This window comes from Apostichopus japonicus, chromosome 7 (assembly GCF_037975245.1).
Source record: "Apostichopus japonicus isolate 1M-3 chromosome 7, ASM3797524v1, whole genome shotgun sequence".
Taxonomy (NCBI): Eukaryota; Metazoa; Echinodermata; class Holothuroidea; order Aspidochirotida; family Stichopodidae; genus Apostichopus; species Apostichopus japonicus.
In genome coordinates, this window is record NC_092567.1 from 15,518,607 (window position 1) to 15,542,618 (window position 24,012).

Consider the following 24,012-nt stretch of genomic DNA (forward strand, 5'->3'; position numbering starts at 1 on the left):
GTTGACCGAAGTCAGTCTCTTATATTCATATATATAAAGTCCATGATTATGAATTGTCAATTGTCAACAACTCTGTAACTGGACGACATACATTAATCTTGGAGTGACTCGAACTCAGGACCTTATGATTGAAAGGCACCGACGTTAACCACTGAGCTAACACTCCTATGTCCATATGACATGGCAGTTTTACTGTGTCATTTTCACAGGAAGGGATAACTTTCCATACCACTTCCAAGGTCACTTTTATGATAGCGATTAGGAATATTACTTAAAACGTGCTTCCAAGTTTTGGCTGCTGTCCAAAACGTAACAACATAGAAACATAATTTTGCCACTATTCTTGCAAAATTTTCTGCCAAAAGGTCTGAGTTGCAAAAAAAGTAATCTTGCTTGATGCTGGTATATTGATTTTATTTTTAACCTGATGTTGAATGAAGTTGAATGAAACCCAATATCACTGCGAGCTGCATTTGTTGGACAGCCAAAAGTTGATTCTTTAGTCATCCCAACGTCATGTGTTCGTAAATGGCAAACATTGCTCGAGGTCAGGATAAACCACTTCTGTAACATGCTTGATAAAAATTGAGCTTCTTGTCGGAAAACAGGTGGAATTGTTTTTCCCGAAGAAGTGTTCATTAGGGTTAGGTCCCACCTTCACATCTGCTTTGCATGATCTCACATAATGATGATTTCTTGCATGTGTTTCGTGCCCTGAAAATTTGTTTGATATCACTCCCCTTTGCAAGATGCAGTTCACTCTTGCAACCAACATTGTTAGAAAGGAAGATCAAGTTCTTCAAATCATTTCCCCCCCTCAAAGAGCCATTTATGTTGGACACTGAGAGCAAATTTACTTAAATATGGATGGTTATATGGATAAGTAAACGTTTGTCTGTGAAACTTTCACTCTTCGGTTTCTTTTGTTGTAGAAACTGTTTCATTAATTTGGCTATTGTGGCTATCTAGGAAAACACTATCAAAAACTGTTTAGCAGTTGTAAGCAGATTAGTTATAATCAATGTTTGTATCTGTTATACGAGTGCAAGTGTTCAAAGCCATGTCTTTCTTGATTTCAGGTTCTGCTGTGAACCCGAAAGAAGGATCGGTCACAATGGGGTGGACGAAATTACGAGGCACCCATTCTTCGACGGTTGCGACTGGGAGCATATCAGAGAACGGCCAGCTGCAATCCCGATCAACGTGAGGAGTTTCGACGACACCTCTCACTTTGATGAGTTCCCTGACATTGAAATTAAACCAAGTAAGTATAGAATCAAAGGTCGTGAATATTCACGAGGAAAGGAATATTTTATATTATTAAGAGCAATTTATGTTATTCTAAAACATGAAATCAATTTGAAGACAAATGTGATAAGAGATGAAAATTGATATCAGGAAGAGAAAAGTCTCTCGGAACAACACTTTTCATTGTCATGAATATTCATAGAGGGAATGGGTATTACATTGTTTTGATTAGATATAGCCACATATGCAAAATAGAGATGTGAAAAAGTAAAGTCTTTAACAGCGTGCTCGTTTTGTAGTTAAAAATAAAATGAAAATATTAGAGCTGGGTGAGCAACCTACCTAATTTATTGTTATATAGCGCTCTACATCAAAGAATGATCTCAAAGCCCTTCACAAAATCGCATAAAATATTACAACTTAAAATTATTACAGCTTAAAATATTACAGCCTAAAAATATTGCATCATAAAAATTACAAAAATAAACAAATATCCTAACAATAATTATTAAAGCAATAAAATTCAGAAATTAAAGATGAAAGCAATAAAATATGACAGCATACAATAAAACTAAAATACCATGCTGTTACAGCCGAAAATTAGTAACAATAAGACTATCAAAATATAAGTAGAAAATAAAATTTAATATACAACAATAAAAAAGTTGGTAAGACGGCAACAAAAACAGTAAGAGTGGAGGTTAAAAATGAATAATACTTTCGAAAAAAGTCAAGTTTTAAGGAGTGCCTTAAAAGCATTTATTGATGGAGCAGCCCAGATCTATCTGAACTCTACACTCGATTTGCAGAAACAAAGACTTGTATTCTTGTATAAAAACAAAGTTTTCTTTTTATTCTTTACGATTCATTAATCTGCATAGTTTATTTGAGCTCTACACTCGATTTTGCAAGGAACAAAGACATTATTCTAATAAAAAACAATTTCTTTTGCTTTTAGTCGCACCTCTTCAATCGGACGTTGATGGAGAAAACTACAAGGACTGGGTCTTCGTCAATTACACCTTCAAGAGATTCGAGGGATTGACCCAGAGAGGTGGCTGTATCAGTCAAGGTCAAAGGGCAGAGTCCAGCAGATGAAATCAAATGAATCCACTCACCAGTATGTTCAAAAGAGATGAAGAGGATGGAGATGGGCAAGTGGTGTAATAATGGAGTTAACTGACAAAGATGTTAGCAATAAGTCTGATAAGGCAATCCTGGATTAATACTAGTAGACCACATAATGAGCAAACCTTGTGATCAAATTTTGAAGGGGAAAAAAAGGTGATATTTGTAGCTAAAAGTGGAAAATATAGATGTTTGTAGTCGACGACCAAGGGTCAGATTGCGTGAGGTGCATCGCTCTGGTAATATTATTAATTAAAACTCAAATCTTACGGAAAATCTTATGGCCAGAAAACTGCACCACATGGTGGAATAGCAAGCCAGAAAACTACACCACATGGTGGAATAGCAAGCTTGGCAACTGCACCACATGGTGGAATAGCAAGCCAGGCAACTGCACCACACACGGTGGAAGTGCAGGCTAGTAATGGTGGTTAGGAGACTAGTTAACTGCATGATTTAGTGGAATTGCAGGCCAGAAAACTGCACCACATGGTGGTTAGCAGGCCAGAAAACAGCACCACACACGGTGGAAGTGCAGGCTAGTAAACGGCACCACATGGTGGCCGTTAGCAGACTAGTGAACCTCACCACATTTTGGTGGAATAGCTGGCTAGTTAACTGTACAAAGCGCTGGATCATCAGGCTGGTAAACTGCACGAAATTGTGTGCATTATTGATAGGAAGCTGGAGTTTGATCTTGTACACTACTAACATGCACCATATGGTGTACCATGCTGACCTTGTCTTACATGCAGCACCATGCGGTGTATGTATTGAGTGTTACACTGTGTCACTTGAACGAGTCTTAATAATCCGGTGCAATGCATTACTTACAAAAGTCTTGGGTGTTAGGTTAACAATGACATATGCAAAGTAGATAGGGTATATGTAGGCACTTGATTTGTAAGTCCTGCCCTGTTAGCCTTGTACCTCCTAGTGCACTCTGTAAACTACCTGACTGGTTATCAATAATTGCACTCGCAGTACCTGGTTTGCTCATTATGTCTTCTATTGTCAGCTAACTCCATTTAAAAGAAATCCGTGATAGCAGATGAAGAGAGAGCCCTGGAGCGGTGGATTCATAAATTTTGCGTATTTGCAATTAAGAGATTAGTAGTATTATTATCATTTTAACCTGTGTGATTTTCTTCTTTTTTCTTAATTCCTTTTCTTTTTTCAGATTTATCAAATTTTGAGCAAAACAGGTAACTGTGTTACAGGATATACTCAGGCAAAACACTAGAAGAATATAAATGGTTATTAAATATTTTGGCATTTAAATTGGCGCTTCAAGAAAAAAATTGTTTTTGTTATATGGCTGTCGAGAATTCTGTGTGTGTTGTGATACTTGATGGCAGCCACATGCTTAATATAATGGCTTATGACATCCTCTGCATTAAAATTTCAATTTTTAATCGGTGGGGTCTCTCCTACAGCGATGATGATGAACTTGCATCTTAAAAACTTTGAGGTCAGTCTTGATTTGAGGGAAAGTGTAAACATGACCTTGTATAACTGTAGGGAAGATTTTGCCCTAACAGGCATGAGCTTCTTCCTCGAATTCGCGGAGTATCCGTGATTTCTTTCCTACCATGGTGGACAAAAACTATTATCCTAACACACTGTACCATACGCAAACTGGAGCCTATACCGCAATTTTTACAAGTTCCGTGCCTAAATATTGCAATATTTGCTTGGAAGTACACACACACACATACACAAAAACACACAGTACATAGCTATGCCAGACAAAAGTTATTCAATAGTTTGGTGATATGAAAACTATGACTACCCAAAAAAGAAGAACAAAAAAGGGAATGAGTGTAAAAAAAGTTAGTTATTAGTTATGCTTAGATGATTCTTTGTACTTTTGAAGATGATAGATAACTCTTAAACGGTTTTGGTTGTCAAGGATATATTAATCATTTTGATATCTGAACATAGAGAAAATGAACAAATCGGTGTGTAATTATGGCTGGTGAAATGACTTGTATATGTTTTAGCATAGGAAAAAGTTAGCTTTAATTTAATATAACCCTCTAAAACAAGAAAGATCGTTATGAAATCTGGTAAAAAGTTTGACATTATTATTTTCTGTCAGTTTTTATAGTCAGTTTTAAGCAATTTTACAGTTACCACAGTTTGAAAAAGACAAAAAAAATACCCAGAAAGATTTCAGATGCCAATATTCAGATAGATTTTGCACTTTCATATGAAAGTTTTACTTGAATAGACACAGGTTGTTATCATGCATGTATCTGTTTAATGCAGCAGTTTGTCAGAAATTGACAAAATTGACAAATTGCAGTAATTGATATTGAATGTGAGAGAAAAATGCAGTGACCAGTATACATTGGAGGTAGTAGCCAGTGATAGTTAACAAATATCTCTTTTAGTTGAATTAAAGGGTATGGAATCATATGAGGTAGTAACTGGCTGAGAAAAATGCAGAGTTTGAAAAGACCATTATTAACAAAATGAGTGATTTCACACTTGGAAATGCACTTGCCAGTGGTTAACGTACGGTATTGGCACTTTTTCACTACAACAACAACAGACATACTCTCCCAATTTGAAAGTACTTTTACGTACTCGAGACAATTTGAACGATGTCTCTGAAACAATGTTCAGGCACTTCACAGATGCGCATACATGCATCGATGTGCTTCAAGCGGGCTTCTTCATACCGCTGCAGGACTTGCTTGAAGAATTTCTTAGAGAGATCTTTAACTGCCTGATAAGAATTACAATCCTGACTTAATAATATAGAACTATATTCCTTGTTGATATTCAGGCATGAGCTTTTTCCACGAATTCGCAGAATATCCGTGATTTCTTTTCTACCGCGGGGGACAAAAACTATTATCCTAACACACTGTAGCATACGCAAACTGGAGCCTATACCACAATTTTTGCAAAGTTCTGTGATTTGTTTTTTACCCCAGGCTCATCCCTGGATATTAAAGATTACTTCTTCTTCTTTAGATGGTTTGACTTCCTGTTTGTTCTTTTTCCTTCTTTTTCTTTTGCTATGTAAATAAAGAGTGCCCTCTAGTTGCTACTCGGTGCTATCAGTTAGTTCTACCTTCTTCCTTCTTCTCTCTTTAATTTTAGAATTCTTGACCTGAAATTGAGCTTCTCCTTCAAGCAAAACTTTTGAAGTCTTAAAATATTTCTCTTTTTAAGATGGAATCTATGTCCTCCTTTTTTTTCAAATTTTTCCTTTCTCATTCTTCTTATCTTCTTCTTCATCGAAATGAATATTTAGTAAATGTAGCAATTTTCTTCAGAGCAATAATTATGCCTGTTTTTTTCTCTCTTTTGGCAACCTCCTCCCTTTTAATGGTTCGTTGTAAAAATTTACCATGAATTTACTGCACGATCACTTTGTTGCACAGAAACTTGTAAGCTTACTTTCTTGTGATTGAGGTATAAGTTCAAACGGTTGCATTGCTTAGTGATGATATTGAAGGTGTAATATTATCACGAACACAACCATTTAGATTATTGATAAATCCTCTTGAAGGTGTTACCTGCCACCTGGAATTAAGTCTAGGCTGTAGCTGAAATTGTGTCAAGTAGAATACTGTCTTCACAACATGCTTACAGTTGCATACTAGCTTAAGTGTGTATTAAACTGTATTGTTCATTTTTCTATGTTACTAATTATAATAATTATAATCTTCAAAATGCATTAAACTCTGTAAGGTGTGTAAATGACTTGGCAATTACACCTCAGAATTCTAACTTTTTAAAGGAGGAATCGATTTATCCAATGTGGTATACTGAGTCAAACTGAGGACTCTGCTATGCAAATAACATTATATGTATGTTTGCAGTTATTTCTTATCTATCTATATCACAAAAACCATCCCTGTGATGTAAAATTGTCAATACAAATTAACTTCAAAAATATTAAGCATTACAAAAGTCTCGTCCTCTAAGAGTTTGTCTAAGTAGATTTTGGAGCAGTTCTGTTCATGTGGGAAAGTCTCTGTCAACCTCTTTAGTACCGTTAGTTGAAAAAAAAACATGAGGTCAGTTGATTTGCAGTACTTTCAATGTTTGGTACAATATCTTTGTAATAATTACGGCTGTAATATCTGCGTGCTGTGTTCAAGATAGTTTTGCAGTCGATATCCATAGCTACCTATCAAAGTAAGCATATAGAATTAGCAGGAGGCTCCGAGGGTAAGTGGGAACTTTGATCTCTCACTACACAAATTGTGATATTGTGATATTTGAACGAAGCGTGATGCATTTTGCATGGGTGATGAACTCTTTATCTTTCCCTGTTGAATCATTGAAATTTTGACATGTCGAATGGTATCAACTTGCATTTCAGCTGTGACATTAAATGGCAACCTGATATCTGTTGGGCAGAGTACGTCATTAATACACCAACAACAAATTTCTGCATGGGTATCTTAGGAGGGTCAGAGCAAGTATCAGAATGCATCTGGGGTGCAGTGATCTTATTAAATGTGATGCCCACTGTAACTGTAAACTGCAAACATATTTCACAAACTTCTGGCTGTGGTATATATATAGTTGTGCTATCATTACCACAGCTGGCCTGGGCTTGAAATTATCTGAGCTACTGAAGGAGAGAGTTAAACCTAACTCAAATAATCCTTTACTCATCTCAAGATGAGAAGTGTTAAGAGAATCTTCAATACAGATCTGCAACCGGGATTATTTTTGTTCTATAATATCACTGATATTCCAGGCTAAGGTTTAGTAGGTGGGAAAGTTACATTTGTGAGACAATGGAAAGTGTTATATTGATATGGAGCACAGAAACCTTGATGTATGATTTTATGAAGTTGTATGAAATATTACACCGTTAAGTTTAGGCTATTGTATAAGATTATGGTCTGTTATGATAAATCGTTTAGTTATGGTCTTAGCTGTATAGGTACACTTCACAAGATATATGAGGTATGATTAGGAAGAAATTGTACAAACAGAGAAAACTTGGCAATTGTATTGTTAGCTTGCACTTGTGGGCCTAAGTTGTTGTTATTATGTTACATTCGTTTTTACTTATCAGCATATATGGGTTTAAATTATTGGTCTTATATCCATGTTGTTATCTATAACTTAACACACTCATTACATACTACAGATGTCGTCGTATTTTTTGCCTTGCTATCAATATAATCTGTTAAACGGATCATGTGATAAGAGTTAGAACTTTATATACCAAAGATAAACACATCATTCTATCTTTATCAGACAAGCCCATAAAAAGAAACATACATAGCAGACACTCTGCAGGCGTCAAGGTGCAAAGTACAATCACTTAAAAGGTTTTAAGACATAACCCAAGTTTGTCGCCATGAAGCAATTATTACAGAAAAACAAAATGCTATGACTGATGTGGATTTTTGAAGCTGCTCATTTCTGCCATCATTTTGGTTTTTGGTCAATGGCTGTTAACAGCAACCTTCTATTATTTGATCTCTGAATGAGCTGTCCACTTCATCATTCCACATCATGACCTTGTCACCGAGGATTCAATCTGACCGAATGCCACTTTGGTTCTACCAGTGATAATTCCACCTGCAATATTGTTTCATGGTGGTAAACATGTTGTGTCCCCCTGATGCGACTTCATGATTATTCAATGGGGGCGGGGGGGGGGGGAGGTAGCATTACCAAGGATGGCATCATAAGCTTGTGTGATATTTGTGCTACTTTACCTCTAGTAGTTTTCTGTGATTATCTCTATTATTATTCTTATTTTCTCTTTCTGTTCTTCATATTTTGCCGCTGTAAGGCAATATCATACCGTAATGATATTTGTTTTGTCTGTTTTTATTATGTAATGGTGCCTTTTTAATAATGATGGTCCTATAACCAGGAAATGATGATACCAATTTAATGTCTTGCATGGTATTTGACCAAAAAGAAAAAAAGGAGTATAAAACTAAACATAAAAAAAAAGACATGTTCATTCTGCTGGAGGAAGAAGAAAGAAAAAGAAAGGTTGTTTGCAGGTCACAAGTAGTGCAAGAATACTAAATAAGAAAGGTTTAAAAAAATTGTGAAATAGTTTGCAGGATTTAGAGACAGCTGTAGATAACAGAGCCATATGTGCAATATATATACACCATCTGAAGAAGAAAAATACAGTAGATTGTCAAAGAAATCAACATATAATCTCATTTTGTTTGTAATCTCTTATCCAGAGTCGTTTTTATTCCGGGGGGGGGGGGGATTTTTATGTAACTTAACAATTGCACTTTGAATAAGAACGTTATTGAGTAAACCTCTCTCTTATGATCATTCCTCTTCCCCAACCGCCCCCTGTTCGAATATTTATTCACCAAATGAAGGTTATGGTGGAAGTGACTATTGAGTTCATTTGTTTAGCAACATATTACCTCCCAGACACCTCTTTCATGCTGTGAAAAAGTAAATGTAAATTCTTTAGATTGTACTTTTAAATAGTGTTTTGCAAGACAGTTATTGTAATGAGCGTATCGTTAAAGTGAATTTTAGGAATCAATAAAGTTATCAAATTCAATCTCAGTGATATTTTGACAAATCAAAGGTGGGAGGGGGTAGAGAGGAGGGGTGGGGTGGGATATGGTCACAAAACTTGTTTTCTTGCCGTTACGAGCCTGCAAAAATCATGAAATGTCTGACATCCTAATAACCACTAAATACAGTTCAAGCCATGCACGCGGTTACAGCTGACGTGGTGAACGGTTCTAGGGAAGGGATAAGACAGACTGGCCCTTTAGCGGTCGTGTAAATCGTGATAGGGTTCAAGGTAGGTCGGAGTTCACAACAATTACGCTCTGGTATGGTATATTTTGTAAACTAGGGTCCTTTACCATGTCTTTCTGGAGTTCGCAAGATTATAAGTCGGCTGGTGCATGTGGGTAGGTGGGTGGGGCGGGGGTGAAAAAGCGTCTGTCAAAGCGAGAAGCAATTGGTGCCCTGCGAGAATCCTTGGCTTTGGCCGCAGGGTCGCACAATTCCTGTCGACCGGCATGTACACATTGCTCATGTCTCCTAATGAGGCCCAAAAGCCGCTAATAAAGAATCTACGGATGATGTTAAATGCCAAACTCACATTTTTCTTTATAAATTTGCATAGGAATTTTAGCTAGCGCCACCATTTTTCATACCATCTAATTGTTGGGGTTGTAACTGTTCCATTGACTTAGTGTAGGTAGACTTTTCTTCTATTAGTTCTGCAACTCAATGGACTTACATTGCAACGTAAATTTAAAAAACTACCATTACTGTGATACGCAGTAGCTCTCGCTATTTTCGACACGAAACTTGGACGAATTACGTTTCATTATTTGGAGAGTGTAAGTGAAGATATCCAACTAAAGCGATTTTTTTTATGTGAGGTTGTTGCCGCAAAGAAACCCGTTTTAGTTTAACTCCTAAGTCTTCAATAGTACCCGAAGAAACTTCCACTTGTTACGTAATGCCCTAAATGTCTTAGACCAAAATTTGCATGTGTGTACTCTTGGCAAGTTCGTCTCTAATTCTAACTTAGTTCACATTGTACTTATTTTTGAGATAAATGACAATTTACAATGCAATTCGACGCAATGGAGGTTATTCTAGGCTGATTTCAACAACATTAATGTGTTCGTTCATGTGAACCATAGAGGAAACATGCAGAATGTAAAAGTTTGTGTTGAGAAGACGAGTCTGAAGACTCACTTGGTTTAGGTTGTCTCTGCAGAGACTCAGTACACTGTTGCGTTTGAGCAGACGTTTACACTGTCATGTTCATTAACTTGTCGGTGCCAAAGCCTTTCTTCAACGGATTTTCCCTTGTCAGCTATTGTTCATAGTGTAACGTGCGTAGTTATGGAATTAAAGGGGTTCTGGGTTTATCTGTTAGGACTTTCCTGCGTAATGAGGCGTAGAGAGATACTTGGGCTAGAGAAAGAAACCAACACGACGTGTTGCTTGCATTGCATATATTTATTTGTGAGGTGGCTCATTCAAGGCTCGGCACTCGAATGCCATTCAAATCTAACAGCAATTACAGCTGCTACTAAAACTAGTTAACATACAAATAACAGAAATAACATTGACATTCACAGCCGTCAAAATACTTTCAATACGCAAATAAGCTTCACTTGACAATATAGACAATTTACATAACATAACACACTCTTACAATAGTATGATAGAGATGCATGATAGAGATGGTAGGAAACCAACAAGCATTATCAACTGAACTTCAATACACTTCAATCAAGAGTTTTGATCGGATTATAGGACTAAAAAGTTTAAGTAGTGATAAGCTTCAGTTCTTACTAAAAATCGATGTGAAGTCATCCCACTCTATCGACTAGAATGTATGTATTTTAGATCCTCCTGTAAGTAGGAACTCGCGAAGAAGCCATCATTAGCTTAACAAAGTCGCAAGCTGACCGAAGTCAGTCTCTTACATCCATATTTAACGTCCATGATTATGAATTGTTAATTGTCAACAACTCTGTAACTGGACGACATACATTTATCTTGGAGTGACTCGAACTAGGGACCTTATGATTGAAAGGCACCGGCGTTAACCACTGAGCTAACACTCCTTGTATTTCATTGAAATACGATTTGTTCCGGAAAGTGGAGAAGCAGCAAATTTATAGCGAAAGCGACTATGTAATACTTATATGTTTCATATCCCTGACATGTTATGTTGTTTAGAAATGCTACGACAACAATTTTTTTGATATGAGTCAAACTTGTGCGGTATAAGATTTCGCAGCTATACGTGTAGTCATGAGCTCACAATGAAATGTTTACTTTATAAGGCTTTAGAAACAATTATCATTTGGAAGTTGAATGTGGGACAAGAGGAAAGCAATGACGTTCGTGGACATTAAGGTAAGTGCTCGATTTCATTTTCTTACTAACTTGTTGCGATTTCCAAGACACTGTCATATGCGTCAAAGTTATCGATATCTGGCGATACAGAAATCCACGTTTAAAAAGATCGTGCCAAAACAGTACCAGGAAGGATAAAGTACAGTGGCGTAGGAAGGTACTTTTGAGTGGGGGGGGGGGCTGAAGACTGATGGCCGGCCTGGGGGAGGGGTTAAGGGTAGGGTTAAGGGGAGGGGTGTCCCCCTCCCCTTTGAATTTTTTTGGCATTTCCAGGTGGCCTCAGATGCAATTTGGTGCAATATAGCACACTTCAACACCCACTCCATTTTGTAAATAATTTTGCATTTTCACCAGGCCTTAGATGCAATTTGATGCTCCAAATGAGATTTTTTCCTCATTTGGAAATGAAAAAGGGGTTTTCTGACTTGCGGAGCGGGGGGGGGGCGGAATGATACTTCCGCCCCCCATATTTTTCACTGGGGGGCTGGCGCCCAAAGTCCCCCGGTTCCTACGCCCTTGATAAAATAATCAACTCATTTTAGGATTTCCAAAATAAGAATATTGAAGAAACATATGCATTAGTCTAACGGTAGAGTACACTACAAATATAGGTATTTTTCCTGATATAGCTGAATATTGTAAAGTTTTCCTATATTCCTTTATAATACCATTTTAAGAAGCTGTCAACTTGATGAGAATTTTTCAGGTTTGTCATTAAAACAAATTAAAAAATAAATAAATAAAATTCAATTCAGGAAGGAAGGAAGGATTCAAGAATTACGCCTTGAAGAAGCTTCATGCGTCTTAATACGAAAACAAATCCAATAAGAAGGTACTTTTTAAAGTAAAGTCACATAGGAAAGAACCTAGTCACGAAAAACCAAACAACGAACCGGTTGATCACCTCTCAACCCCAGTCCCCTTGCATGGAGACTGCGACTAGGTGCTGGTCGTTATATGTGTGTGTCACGAATCCCCTACAAGGGGAACATGATGCTGCACATAGTGGTTGTGGTTTATACAGCGACATACTATTCGCCAAACACGGGGAAAACGTTCGTTTTAGTTGAGAAACAACAGTCGATGACAAACAACCCCTACGACCCCATCCGAACATTCACTATATGTTACGATACTGTTGATCCAAACCAAGTTTGTTTTACTGCCTATTGGTCTTTATCTTAGGATACAAGAAACCTCTGGAATAAAGTAATAACACATCTTGTTCATACTTTTTCTTACGAAAAGATCAGACTTAAAACTTGTATTATAAAATCTACTATATCAAACTGTAATATTGTGGAAAGTTGTAAAGTCTTTCAATTGGTGTTCATAGAGTGCGCCGCTAATCTCATTCCCGTAAGGTATGCAGGTTGTATTAGTAAACAGAATGTATATAGCAGGCGCGTATCCAGGATTTTCAAACCCGGGGGGCGCGAATTACTATCTAAGCGGAGCGCCACCATCGGTTGGCGCGCAGCGTACAAGAAAATTTCTTGTTTTGAAACCCCCCAGATCACCGGAAACGGCACTTCTCGGGCTTGAAATGACCAACCAGATGTACACTTTTTGCCTGAGAACCAAGTATTTCCTAATAGTTTTTTTTCCATCCATAACCTTTTTGAAGATTGTCAACCCGGCACACATCATGTTCGACCTGATCGCATCTCCTGTGGGTCTTTGCTTTTGTAGGTGATTCTACGTCGCGGCCCACAATACCCGTCAGCCCCACTTTTCAAGGTTTTAAGCCCCATATATGTTCAGAATTTGAAAATTCACATTTCTCGTGAAAAAACTCACTTCAAAACATACCCATAATCTTGTACAAAATTTCATCTATAGACAACCAATATAGAAAAAACTTCCTTCAACCCCTAACAGACCGGTCAAAATTGCACGAGTAGAGGGAAGTGTGATGTAGAATGTTGGTCAGAAATTTTCGAAAATTCAGACACAGTTAATTTATTGGTGTAGAAATATTAAAACCTGTTATAACGGCTATTATAAAACTTGGTTGAAGGAAATGAAAAAATAGCAAGATATTTCCGAAACCGAACACTACACACATAGGCGCAGGAGGCGCGGCGGCAGTGGCCGAGCTAGGGGTATTGGTCAGGAGTGGCGAGAATGGTCTGAAGGGGCGCTTTCGACACTATCTAAGCGGAGCGCCACCACTGGTTGGCGCGTAGCGTACAGAAAATTTTTGAGTAAAGATACTCCCTAGATCGCAGGAAATGACCCTTTCCGGGCCTGGGTAATTTGCAGATAAACGAAGAATAAGGTGTCATCGCCAAATTACAGCAACAAAATGTGAGAAATGTCAATAAGTAGATGAGAGCGCAATAAAAAAGTCAATAATCTAGAATAATTAAAAAGTGGTAAAGAGCTGAAAAAGGCGCCAGCAGTCCATTTGAGTCCGTCAGGGGGGGGGGCATCCGCGCCCCTGACCATATGGACGCTCCGCCACTGCGCGGCGGGGGTGCAGGCCCTAATTCGCCATTACTAATGTAAAAGAGAGTTTTGACATAATTGGACCTCCATGCTTTTTATACATCTACATGAGACATGTCGTTGTTTACATTAGCATCCCGCGGTATACTGCGCAATTTGAACGGACCGTACGGTACATGATGGCATGCGATGTAAAAACCGATGGTTGCTTATATGATATTGACATGAACACGTTGAACGCGCGCTTCGCGCGCGAAAATTTTTGGTTATTTTTTCAGGCAAGTCGGACAGTTTTGAGGCTTTTCATCCTGGAACGCCATTTTCATGCTCACTGATATGATGTGATATCTGCTGTTTGCGTTACAAATTCGAACAGGCACGTAGCGAGGAATTTGCCAAGGGAGGGGCGAAGCCTGTAGGCAAATTATCTAAGCGTAGCGCCACCATAGGTTGGCGCGAAGCGTACAAGAAAATTTTGCCTTCCAGATCGCTGGAAATGGCACTACCCAGGACCATTTGTTAGCGCGAAGCGTACAAGCAAATTTTGGCCGAAAATGTCTCCCAGATCGCTGGAAATGACACTTCCCAGGCCTTGTAAGTTGCCTCTAAGCACTTTCTATTTTGAAATTACTTAGCGTTATCATTTAAAAAATGCTGAATGGGGGGGGGCGGGCGGTCGCCCCCATCCCAAAATGCGTCATGTTCCCCGACGACACGGTCGAGTTCGAGACCAGCCACAGTTGGTTTCATAGCACAATTCTACACACGCGTTATGATAGACCATATATAGTATATATATAGATCATTAGTGAGAGAGGAAAATGGAAACGTCAAAAAATGGAGTTGTCGGTGTAGGGGTAAGGTGAGTCACACTTTTACGAAATCATTGATCAGTCACTGGCTACCCTTCAGCGCTGTAATGATGTCACTGTTCCTCTTTCTCTTCCCGGTGTCTTCGCGTTTTGCTTTTACTCCCTCTTTTTCTCCTTTTTCTCTCTTTCTTCTTTTTCTTTTCCCTTCCTTCCTCTCCTTCTCCTTTTTCCCCCTCTTTTTTCCTTTTTTCTTCTCTTTTTTTCTCTTCTCTTTTTCTTACCCGGGGGGCGCGCGCCCCCAACGCCCCCCCCCTGGATACGCACCTGTATAGTGAGCTCAATGGAAATGTAAAAGTAATTGTACGGGATTATGTAATTCTTGTGTGGAAGTAGATGCTAGGTAGACATGCAACATTGTCTGAGCTGGATGTTGGTCTCGTAGTACGTGGTTAAAGTACAGTAGGTTCAATGAGGAATGGACAGCTTTCTGTAGAGATAAGAATAGGGGATAGCTAGAACTTAGTTGGAGTGGGGCGTGAAAGTAACTCTTGGAGGAGACAGTGAGCAGTGTATTGTAATGTGGCGAATATCGCCTGTAGCTTGGTGGAGATGTTACTATCGTTACCCCTGGGGGAAATTATTGGTAGGCCTAGGATGCCTAGCTCCAACAAGCACCACGCAAATTAAATGATTAAAAAGTTAAGATGATTTTAAGATGATTTATTCTCTCCGGGATACAAATAATTGTTCAATTAAAAGCTGTAAAATTACTTGAAGATACTGCATGATTGGAAACAATAAATATGTATAAATTAGTTGGCATCTTATACTGATCGTGAGAACTGGATGATTCATTTTCCAGAACTAATTTGCCTCTTTAAAAAAAAACCCGGCTGATATCTGATCTGATCCATGATTGGTTCAAATATTACCTACTACTGTAAATGAACCAATCATGAGTAAGAAAGAAAACAACACGTGGTCCTAATTTATTCTTATGTCTTTCTTTGTCTGAAAATACGGGCTCCTAAACTAGACGTCTGAAAATGGACGAACAATTTCTAATGTATTTCTTTGTTCGTACACCGTGGGAATTAACGAGGGGGGAAGCTTGAAGGTCAAAAGGTTAAAGGGTTAAAGACCTTGCAGGTGTTAGATAGGAACTTAAAGGGGCTAGAGTATCATTTCATGACAGTGTTTCTATTGCAGAAGGATTATGCAATATTTCAACAATGTATGAGAGTGTGCCATAGTTTTTACCCTGCAAGATAAGATCTCAAATATCACTTGGAAGAAATATACCAGGTTCATTGTGGTTATCTGTGGATATGGCTTGGATGGTACTGATTGAACCAACGACACGTAATTTAAACTTACAATCGACTAAACAAATAAGGGTAACACCCTAGTACAACTGAACAAGTAACCTTTTTATTATATAAATATAAAAAAGCACTATACGACTAGTGCGTACATAACTCTCTAATGTTATTAGAGAATTACTAAACCTTACAGGTTACGTTATTATTGATATAGAGGGAAATTCTCACCGGACTTGTTTTTTCCTTTTTGTGTTTGCAAATACCTACGAGGGAGCGAAGCACATTTGAAACTTCTGCAGTGCCCACTGACCTTATATTGCTCTAGCTGGGACCTAGTCGGCACCGTGAACCCCCATCCAATAGCAGTGTACCCCCCATCAGAAGTACCCTCTAACATCTTTGATAATATTTCCAAGTGGGTCAAAGTCCCACATGTGTTTGAGTTGATCAACTTCAATTTTGAAAGCTAAGCACTCGCATATGATGTATGAACTTGTTTATGGCATCTGCATATTTCCTTACAAAAGATCTTTGTAGAAGGAAGGGAAACAAGAATGTAACTGAGAAATTTTTTTCAGGATCGGCAAAGCAGAGAGTGGTGTAGGGTTGTTGGTTGGGACGGGTAAACACTACTTTCTTCGGTAATGCGAAAAAAGGGCATATTTTCATACTTACTAGCACTGTTCTTTGTTGCTGAAAAGTACCCTTCACTCCATTTTGGTATGAAAACACCAACTAGTATTTAAAGAATGCCCGACTGTTGCACAATTAAAAAAAACCCAACAACATCGAAATGCCGTTTTGGTGGATTCCAGTAAAGATATTTGTGGTACAGAATGCACAGAGATTAGGTTACGGTGTGCATTCTCAAATCAAACCGAAGTGTCCCACCCCACTGCCCATCAAATTTTGTGCCCCTCTTTTTGGTCACATTGACGTCTCTCCCACCGCCTTCATGTCAGCACTCGTTAGAGCACAGGTATAGGGGAATATGTACACCGTACCTACCCAGCTATAATAAAACATATCAAACCGGTCAGAAGTGTAATTATATAGCTACAGTCTGAGCAGAGGTTTCGGCCGAAGCATGGCGACAGATGAATAATTTGCACGGAGGGAGAAACGGAGGTGTTCAATATTGTTAAAATGTGCACAGTTCTTAGCCTGGACCTGGACTTGTCTCGGACTAGGACTTGTCTCGTACTCGGACTTGTCTCGTACTCGGACTGGCAGGAATCACTCTAAGGCTCTGGGTACTTTGTATTCGGACTTCGACAAGGTACTTCTGTACTCGATTACAACCCTGTGCCTGTTTCTTAGTTACTCTTTCCCATATCCACCAAGCTTCAATGTTCTTCGGTTACTGTAGTTCATAGAGACCCAATTCACTGCTTTTACGAACTACTTAAACATCCTGACTATAGAGGTAGTTCTTCTGTTCGTACGTAAGTACGTACGTTGCTTTCATACCGACTAATGACCTTTGTATTATGGTATAATTAACCACAACCAAAAACAGTTTTATAGCACCCGTAGTGCATAACTTTATGCAAATTACCATGTAATTGGTTGGCATTCCTCATATAAAAAATCAATGAAGCAATATTTCTTCCCTCACAAAATATTAACATATTAGTAAATATTAGTAGAATAAATTCCATCATGGATATTTACAAAACTACGCAAGCTTCCTACCAGCTTATGGTTACTTAAACGGTTATCAACGAGTCTGAACTTGTGGATACCAGCACTGGATGTAGACTCATATGTGTCCGTACAACATTGCATTCGCGTAGTAAGCCTTGGGTACTGACGCGCATATCATAATTTATGATCATTTGTATATAAGCGTACACTCACCAAGCTTTCATCTTGTCACTTAAAACCACAGATATAATATCCAAAATAGAAGGACGTTTCGAACAGATTAAACTGCACTAAAGCAATGGCGCCATCGGATCATTTAAAATGTCCGTCAACTACTTCCAAAAGATATTATATCGAAATTGGATACTATCGATTATGCTTCTTATACATTCTACCGATAGGAACCATAGACGTTTGAAAATGTCAATTTTCATGTGTTGTGATAGGAAATTAAAACAAAAAAGATCATTCTTTTGCATATAAGTATATATTGTTTTTCATTTAAGAAAACAATGCTTTATGACGAAAACTAATTTTGGGTCCTAAATTGTTTGTAACGGTCTAGGCCCACACGATAAGGATACATTGAAAGAAACATGTACGTCAGTCAGGGGAAGAGTGCTGTCGAGAGGCAAAACCTGGTGGGGCAACGGTCTTTTTGAAGATATTTTTCTCATGTCAGAAACAATATTTATTCTATTTTGTTTTTGGAATGTATCTCCTTATTTGTTCATGTTTTCTGTTTTAAGGGTTTTTGGCTGACAAGATAACTATCACTTGTAGTACCATTGTGATGACAAAGCAAAGCGGGAGAATGTTCCGGATGATGCCAATTGAAATGGATCATTCCAAATGAGAGAAGTGATTCGTAGAATGGCTCAATATGTAAAAACGTCCCATTCCTTTTATGGTGATGTCACTCATTACTGTAGCAATACACACTGTTCATACAAACCAACACGTCCGACTGGTTTAGCACTTTTATTTCAACTTTGTCGAACCCTCGCTCTCTCTCTCTTACAATAACCTTTCCATTTCTTCATCGTAAAATTGATTAAAAATGATGAACATTTATGAACAGGTACATCTTGAAGGCAAATGCTTGGTTCAGCGGTTAGAGTGTCCGCCTAACATTCATAGGTTCCAGGATCAAACTTACGCCGGGAGCTAGATTCTCGTGACCTATACAAAACCGCTGCAGTGCAGTGGTGATATGCGGAGTCTTCCGTGGATTTGGTATTCCTTGTTTGTGAACTTAGTAAAAGGGATCTGTTTCTATTCTTCATTTGAAAACAACTTTTCGTCACAGCTGCACTGCAGTGATGTCGAATGGGGTGCCTTTGCTTACCACAGTTTTTTTGAGAATGCGGGCAGATGCTGGGGCATACAGTCTCGTCCGTCGGATGTGTACGTTAAATGGAGGTCGCGCGATCAGGAAGGAGAGCAAATTCACACCCCAGCCTTGTTATCCTCTGAAACACTTATCGAAAATAGAAGACTTGAAATAAGCCGGTCTTCATCCACGGTCTTACACGGATAGGGTCTCAAATTAGCTACTGCAAGGCTTCGTGATCCTTGGGTCTCTAAACTAAACTAAAATATCTAGGTAGTTCATACGTCATTGTTCGTGCTATTCAATCGTAAACTGCGTTGAGGAATTTATACGGGTATGTTTGTCCCACTGCTTGGAAGTATTGAGGCGTTGCGCTGTGCCACTGTTTTTTGGGTGTGCAGACTTTGTCCCAGGTTCGTACTACATTGAATTCCGTGGTAAAAACTCATTTTCATCCATTCATTCTCAGTCGAATGAGTGTCACTGTTCGGTAGCGTTCGACAACATGTTCAATGGCATTATTTGAAACCAAATTCAACCAGCTGGTGTTACAGGCCAAACATTCCATCGGAATATTCTACGCCATTTGTGGTGCAATTTGTCTAACGCTCGAAGACATGATACTCTACGTTGGAGGTAGCCTCTTCCACCCAACATTTATATTTGCTTGTAATTCGGTTATAGTCTTCTGTCTTTGCTTATCCTTGGTAGTGGCGTTTAAATTGATTAAATGGCGCCCTGTTTCGTCTGCTCATTTTACGTTAGTTTTTCTGTTCGGTATTTTTTCTTGGTTATTACAAATCACGGTTTCGTTGTCTGTCTTCAGCATTGGCCCAGGCAACTCCGTAGCACTGACCTTCACCGTTACAATATTTTCCGTCTTCTTTAGCGTCATATTTCTGAAAACAGGATTCCAGGTCAAAGATTTTATATGCGCAATCTGTTCCACTGGTAGAGTGGCTTTAATAGCCATTACTATCGATCAAGAAGAGTTGGTTATAACCCAGTTTACCATACCGGTACCATACGGTGTCATCTCGGCCCTCCTCGGAGCGATGACCTTCGCTGCCAGTTTCATCATTGGAAATCACCTAGCTTCATATGACAGTTCACGCTCCATCGTAAATGTTCTCTCCTACACATGTCAGTATTCTTTAGTTGCCTTGGTTCTGTGTACATTATTCAATGGATGGTCGATCCCCGAGACAACCCTGGATGTCCTCATTTTGACATCCACGGGTCTGACCACTTTTGGAGGAGTCTTATTCAGTTACCTTGCATTCGACAGTGAAAACCCCACAACCGTGTCAGTAATAATGACGTCACAGGTAATATTTAACTACGTTGGCCAATTCATATTCTTCGAGTTTCGTTTTCACTGGGAGATACTTGCCGGGTCAGTTCTGATTATAGGATCGTGTATTGGAGTCCTGCTACGAGGCGAGGGCGAAGAGCATGAAAATAATGATAATGAAACAAAATCTGACGATGGCCAACAGAACGAGCATCAACCAATTCTAGAATAAACAACTTATAATAACAATAACGAGCGAAACCACAACAATAATTTGGCGCATTTTAAGGATTAAGTTTTAAAGGTTCTGTGAGTTTCAATCAACGCTGGATATGTAAGTGGGTTGGGATTTGGATGAAAGTGCTTCCTGATGCATTGTTTTAGACAACTTTTTTTGCAGCTGGAAAGTGAAAATATAGTTATAGCAGAAAGGCGGCGAAGTGCTGAGGACGTAATGTCTTTTCAAAACTGTTGTTGTTGTAAGAAGCAACTGAAAATATAAAGGGAAGACACATATTGATATGTACCATTTAACAGCTTTCATTTCATATAGTAACCAATAATGAAAAATCGTTGTAAATTTAAAGGGGTGGGGGGGGGGGGGTGGAAATACGGTATCCTTAAATTTATCAGTGCTGGGCCTAAATTTAAAAAGGGTGATCATAAGCTTGGTTATTATTTTTTGCAAAGTAATCTCCAGGAGATTTCATTTATCAACATTATTTGCAGTGATTATGAAGTGTTATATAATAAAACATTTACGCTTCTCAACTTGGTAAAAGACTTGGAGTCTAACAGCATTATGACTGTGCTTCGCCATGTGAGGAACTCGTTACGTGTGCTACTATCAGGGCCGTCTTGACGCATGGGCCCACTGGGCCCTGGCCCAGGGCCCCGCGATGTCAGCGCGATGTCAGCGCGATGTCAGCGGCCCCGCAATCGTAGTAACCCTATGTCTTAATCTAGGAGGAAAACTTATTGAATAGGCCATTATGCCTGATTGAACTCGATACTTGACAACTTGTGACGAGAGTTGGTGAAACACTTGAGAGTTTGACATTAAATATACGAATATGAGTTGGCAACCCTGGAATATACAATGCCCCAAAGGCTTACAACACCAGACAACTCGGAACCGCGGTCCGAGCACCAGTCATTTTTTTCAGTGCAATTCTAACCCAGGAGAATATATCCGGTAAGTTGGTATTCATTTTCCATCACTTAACATCGATTACCGTCATACTGTATATGGTCATCAATAAATGAGACTTTCCAAAATATTTCAGGTTCTTGGCGACTACGTTGCGTTAGATAGTGTCAAACCGCCTACACCCCCTTTCATGTACTGGGGAACGTTCATTTTCAAGGTTAAAACTAATCAAGAGTAATCTCCGGAACAGAATGGGGAAAAAGCGACTTAATAGGCTCTCTCTCATGTGCATAGAAAGCGACATCCTCAAAAAGATTGACTTTCAGCCAATCATACAACAGTTTACGATCAAGAAATGCAGCAAGTTCCGTTAGTTTCCCCAGTTGAAAGACTCAACACAAGGGTGTTACAAATGGTGAGTCCAGTATTGTTAGGGAAGGGATGGAGGGCAACTGGAAGATTACTCTTCTATAATGTATTTCAGCTTTTAGATAAATCACGTATGTTATTCAGCTAAAGTTTTATGCTTTTTGGGTTGGTAAATGCAGGCATGTCTATGCTTGAGCGATTGTCAAGGATGTCAATTTTTCACGCAACTTTTTTTCGAACTCACTTGATTGAGGGGCCCCGCTCCATTGCCGGGCCAAGGGCCCGGTGATCTCTTAAGACGACCCTGGCTTCTATTATCTTGCAGGGTGCTTGTTTACAGTTTATATGACAATTATTCAATATACGCACATGATTATTTTACATCAGCTGGCTGCGCCATTTAAAGTTGACCATGTCGTTCGCTATGATGTCATTCGTTTTTGTCTTATTCGGTTACAGAAGTTAATCATTTATACGAGTCATGTTTTCCCTGACAGATGTCAAATGTTGCTTAAAGATTGTGTTGCAATTGAAATGTCTATAATAATGAATGCAATTGCTAGCTCTGTAATATCTTTTGTTGAATCCAAATTTATGTTACATATATTAATAACTAAGGTTACTATCATTAGTGAATGCACTAAACGTATCGAGCAGTCTCATTAATGATACTGCACAAATATTTGACTACAAAATGCAGACGAAACAGACAAATACATATTAAGTGTGATTTCAAGTTCGCAGGAACCAGTCTGATTCATCAATTCAGTGTTTTTTATTAGTCATGACGGAGGTTAATAAATTAGCCAATATATAAAATCCATTTTGCAAGAAAAGGGCATGACTTTAAGAATTAGGCCTTAAGTTAGGCTAGGATATGTAAGTTGGCCATCCACTAGCCAAAGTGTTATATCACCAACTCGGCCTAGCTCAATTTTTAAAATACACTCCTGATGATACATTTACAAATATCTCAAGATAAACGCCATTCCCTTGAACATATTTCGATTCGACATCTACACATTTGTAAAATTGGGACATTTAAACTTTCTTTTGTATATGCGACAGGTCTAATTAAGTTTGAGCAATAGCCTAACCATATATGCAGAGCATGTATAGGAAGCAAAACTACACAATATACATGATTAATTTGACACATTGCATCGTTTAAATAGTTAATTACCATAACCTAATTAAATTTTAACACATGTATGACATAATCACGTCAACGGAATGTGTAATAGAATATATGTACATATACTGTTACGCTCCGGCTCAATTAGGAGTGCAGAGCTCCGTTATTAAATAAGTATAATTAACAGCAAATAAAGAGAACTCCAGAATATAGATATACTTGTAGAATATAAGCTTTATTTATACTGATATGATATTGATGCTGGAGTGCAGATCCAGAATAGTGTATCTGAACTATGCTCTCTGAAGTCTGGAATGTTAGTCTTTCTCATACTAAATACCTACAGTATTTAAGTCATTACAATTTCCTGTGAAGGGGCAATAACCTCTCTGTGACATAAATTCTTGGTCACAGATTCTTTTACTTATAATTACTAATGCACATAGGAGAGGGCTATGACTAAGCACCTTTGTATACACCTGAGATGCAGCAGATTGTCCCCTGTTGTTAAGCATGTATATTTCATGGAATTAAGACAAAGGGGATTTCTACGACTATGATGTGGGTGAGGGGTGATAAATTCGGGAACAGCAAGTAAGTAGTTACTCTTAAGACAAAGATGCATGGGAGCACACGCACATGTTTAAAGTGATATGATGGGGATATAACTACATACTACATTACATCCCTTTGGAACTTTGCTGAAGAATTGAACTGAAGTGAAATTGTAAAGCAAGAAAAGAAAAGTAAAACAGTATACAACATTAATGATTACGAAGCGGGAAACGAAGAAAATATACACATTAAGAGATGAATGTGTAAAAGAAATATAACATAGTTAACACAATCTTTAGCCAAAACTCTCACACCTTGCTTTGGAAGGTATCACATGAATTGTTCATACATAAAATAATACCTCGATGGTATATTTTCACAATAACTGAGAAAGTTGGTGCGCTTTTGGATATATAGAAGGCATATTTATGCTATATAATGGGACATTTTTTTACAAAACAGTTTTAAGCAAATAATTGTGTGATATAAACATTAGTTTCGTAATGGCGGTCGGATTTGGAATATTTGTTTTTTATTAAACAACGTTTAAGTGAAAGTTAAATTGATTCTACACATGCTCTTAGTCCAAAAAATGTATGTACACATAGTAAATGTTCGGAAACCTGTTTCTTCAATCAAAGAAGCGAGTAGACTGGTCTGATAGTAAGGATGGTAACAAGTCTAATAGGGAATAATA

The 24,012-nt window shown here is 38.3% G+C and overlaps 2 protein-coding genes and 1 long non-coding RNA gene across 3 annotated transcripts in view; all 3 read left to right on the plus strand.

The window, feature by feature from the left end:
- Nucleotides 1-8,362, plus strand: part of LOC139969457 (serine/threonine-protein kinase 38-like) — a 56,200-nt gene extending 47,838 nt beyond the window's left edge. Inside the window, exons 10-11 of the mRNA XM_071974460.1 lie at nt 1,080-1,264; nt 2,207-8,362. Of these exons, the coding sequence (XP_071830561.1) occupies nt 1,080-1,264; nt 2,207-2,346 (325 nt within the window). The 3' untranslated portion in view covers nt 2,347-8,362. The remainder of the gene's footprint in view (nt 1-1,079; nt 1,265-2,206) is intronic.
- A 2,409-nt stretch (nt 8,363-10,771) lies between these two features.
- LOC139969456 (uncharacterized) overlaps nt 10,772-24,012 on the plus strand; it is a 59,397-nt gene continuing 46,156 nt past the window's right edge. Inside the window, exon 1 of the mRNA XM_071974458.1 lies at nt 10,772-11,247. The gene's annotated coding sequence lies outside the window, so the exon portion shown is untranslated. The remainder of the gene's footprint in view (nt 11,248-24,012) is intronic.
- LOC139969465 (uncharacterized) overlaps nt 22,485-24,012 on the plus strand; it is a 75,318-nt gene continuing 73,790 nt past the window's right edge. Inside the window, exon 1 of the long non-coding RNA XR_011793726.1 lies at nt 22,485-23,381. This is a non-coding gene — a long non-coding RNA (uncharacterized lncRNA). The remainder of the gene's footprint in view (nt 23,382-24,012) is intronic.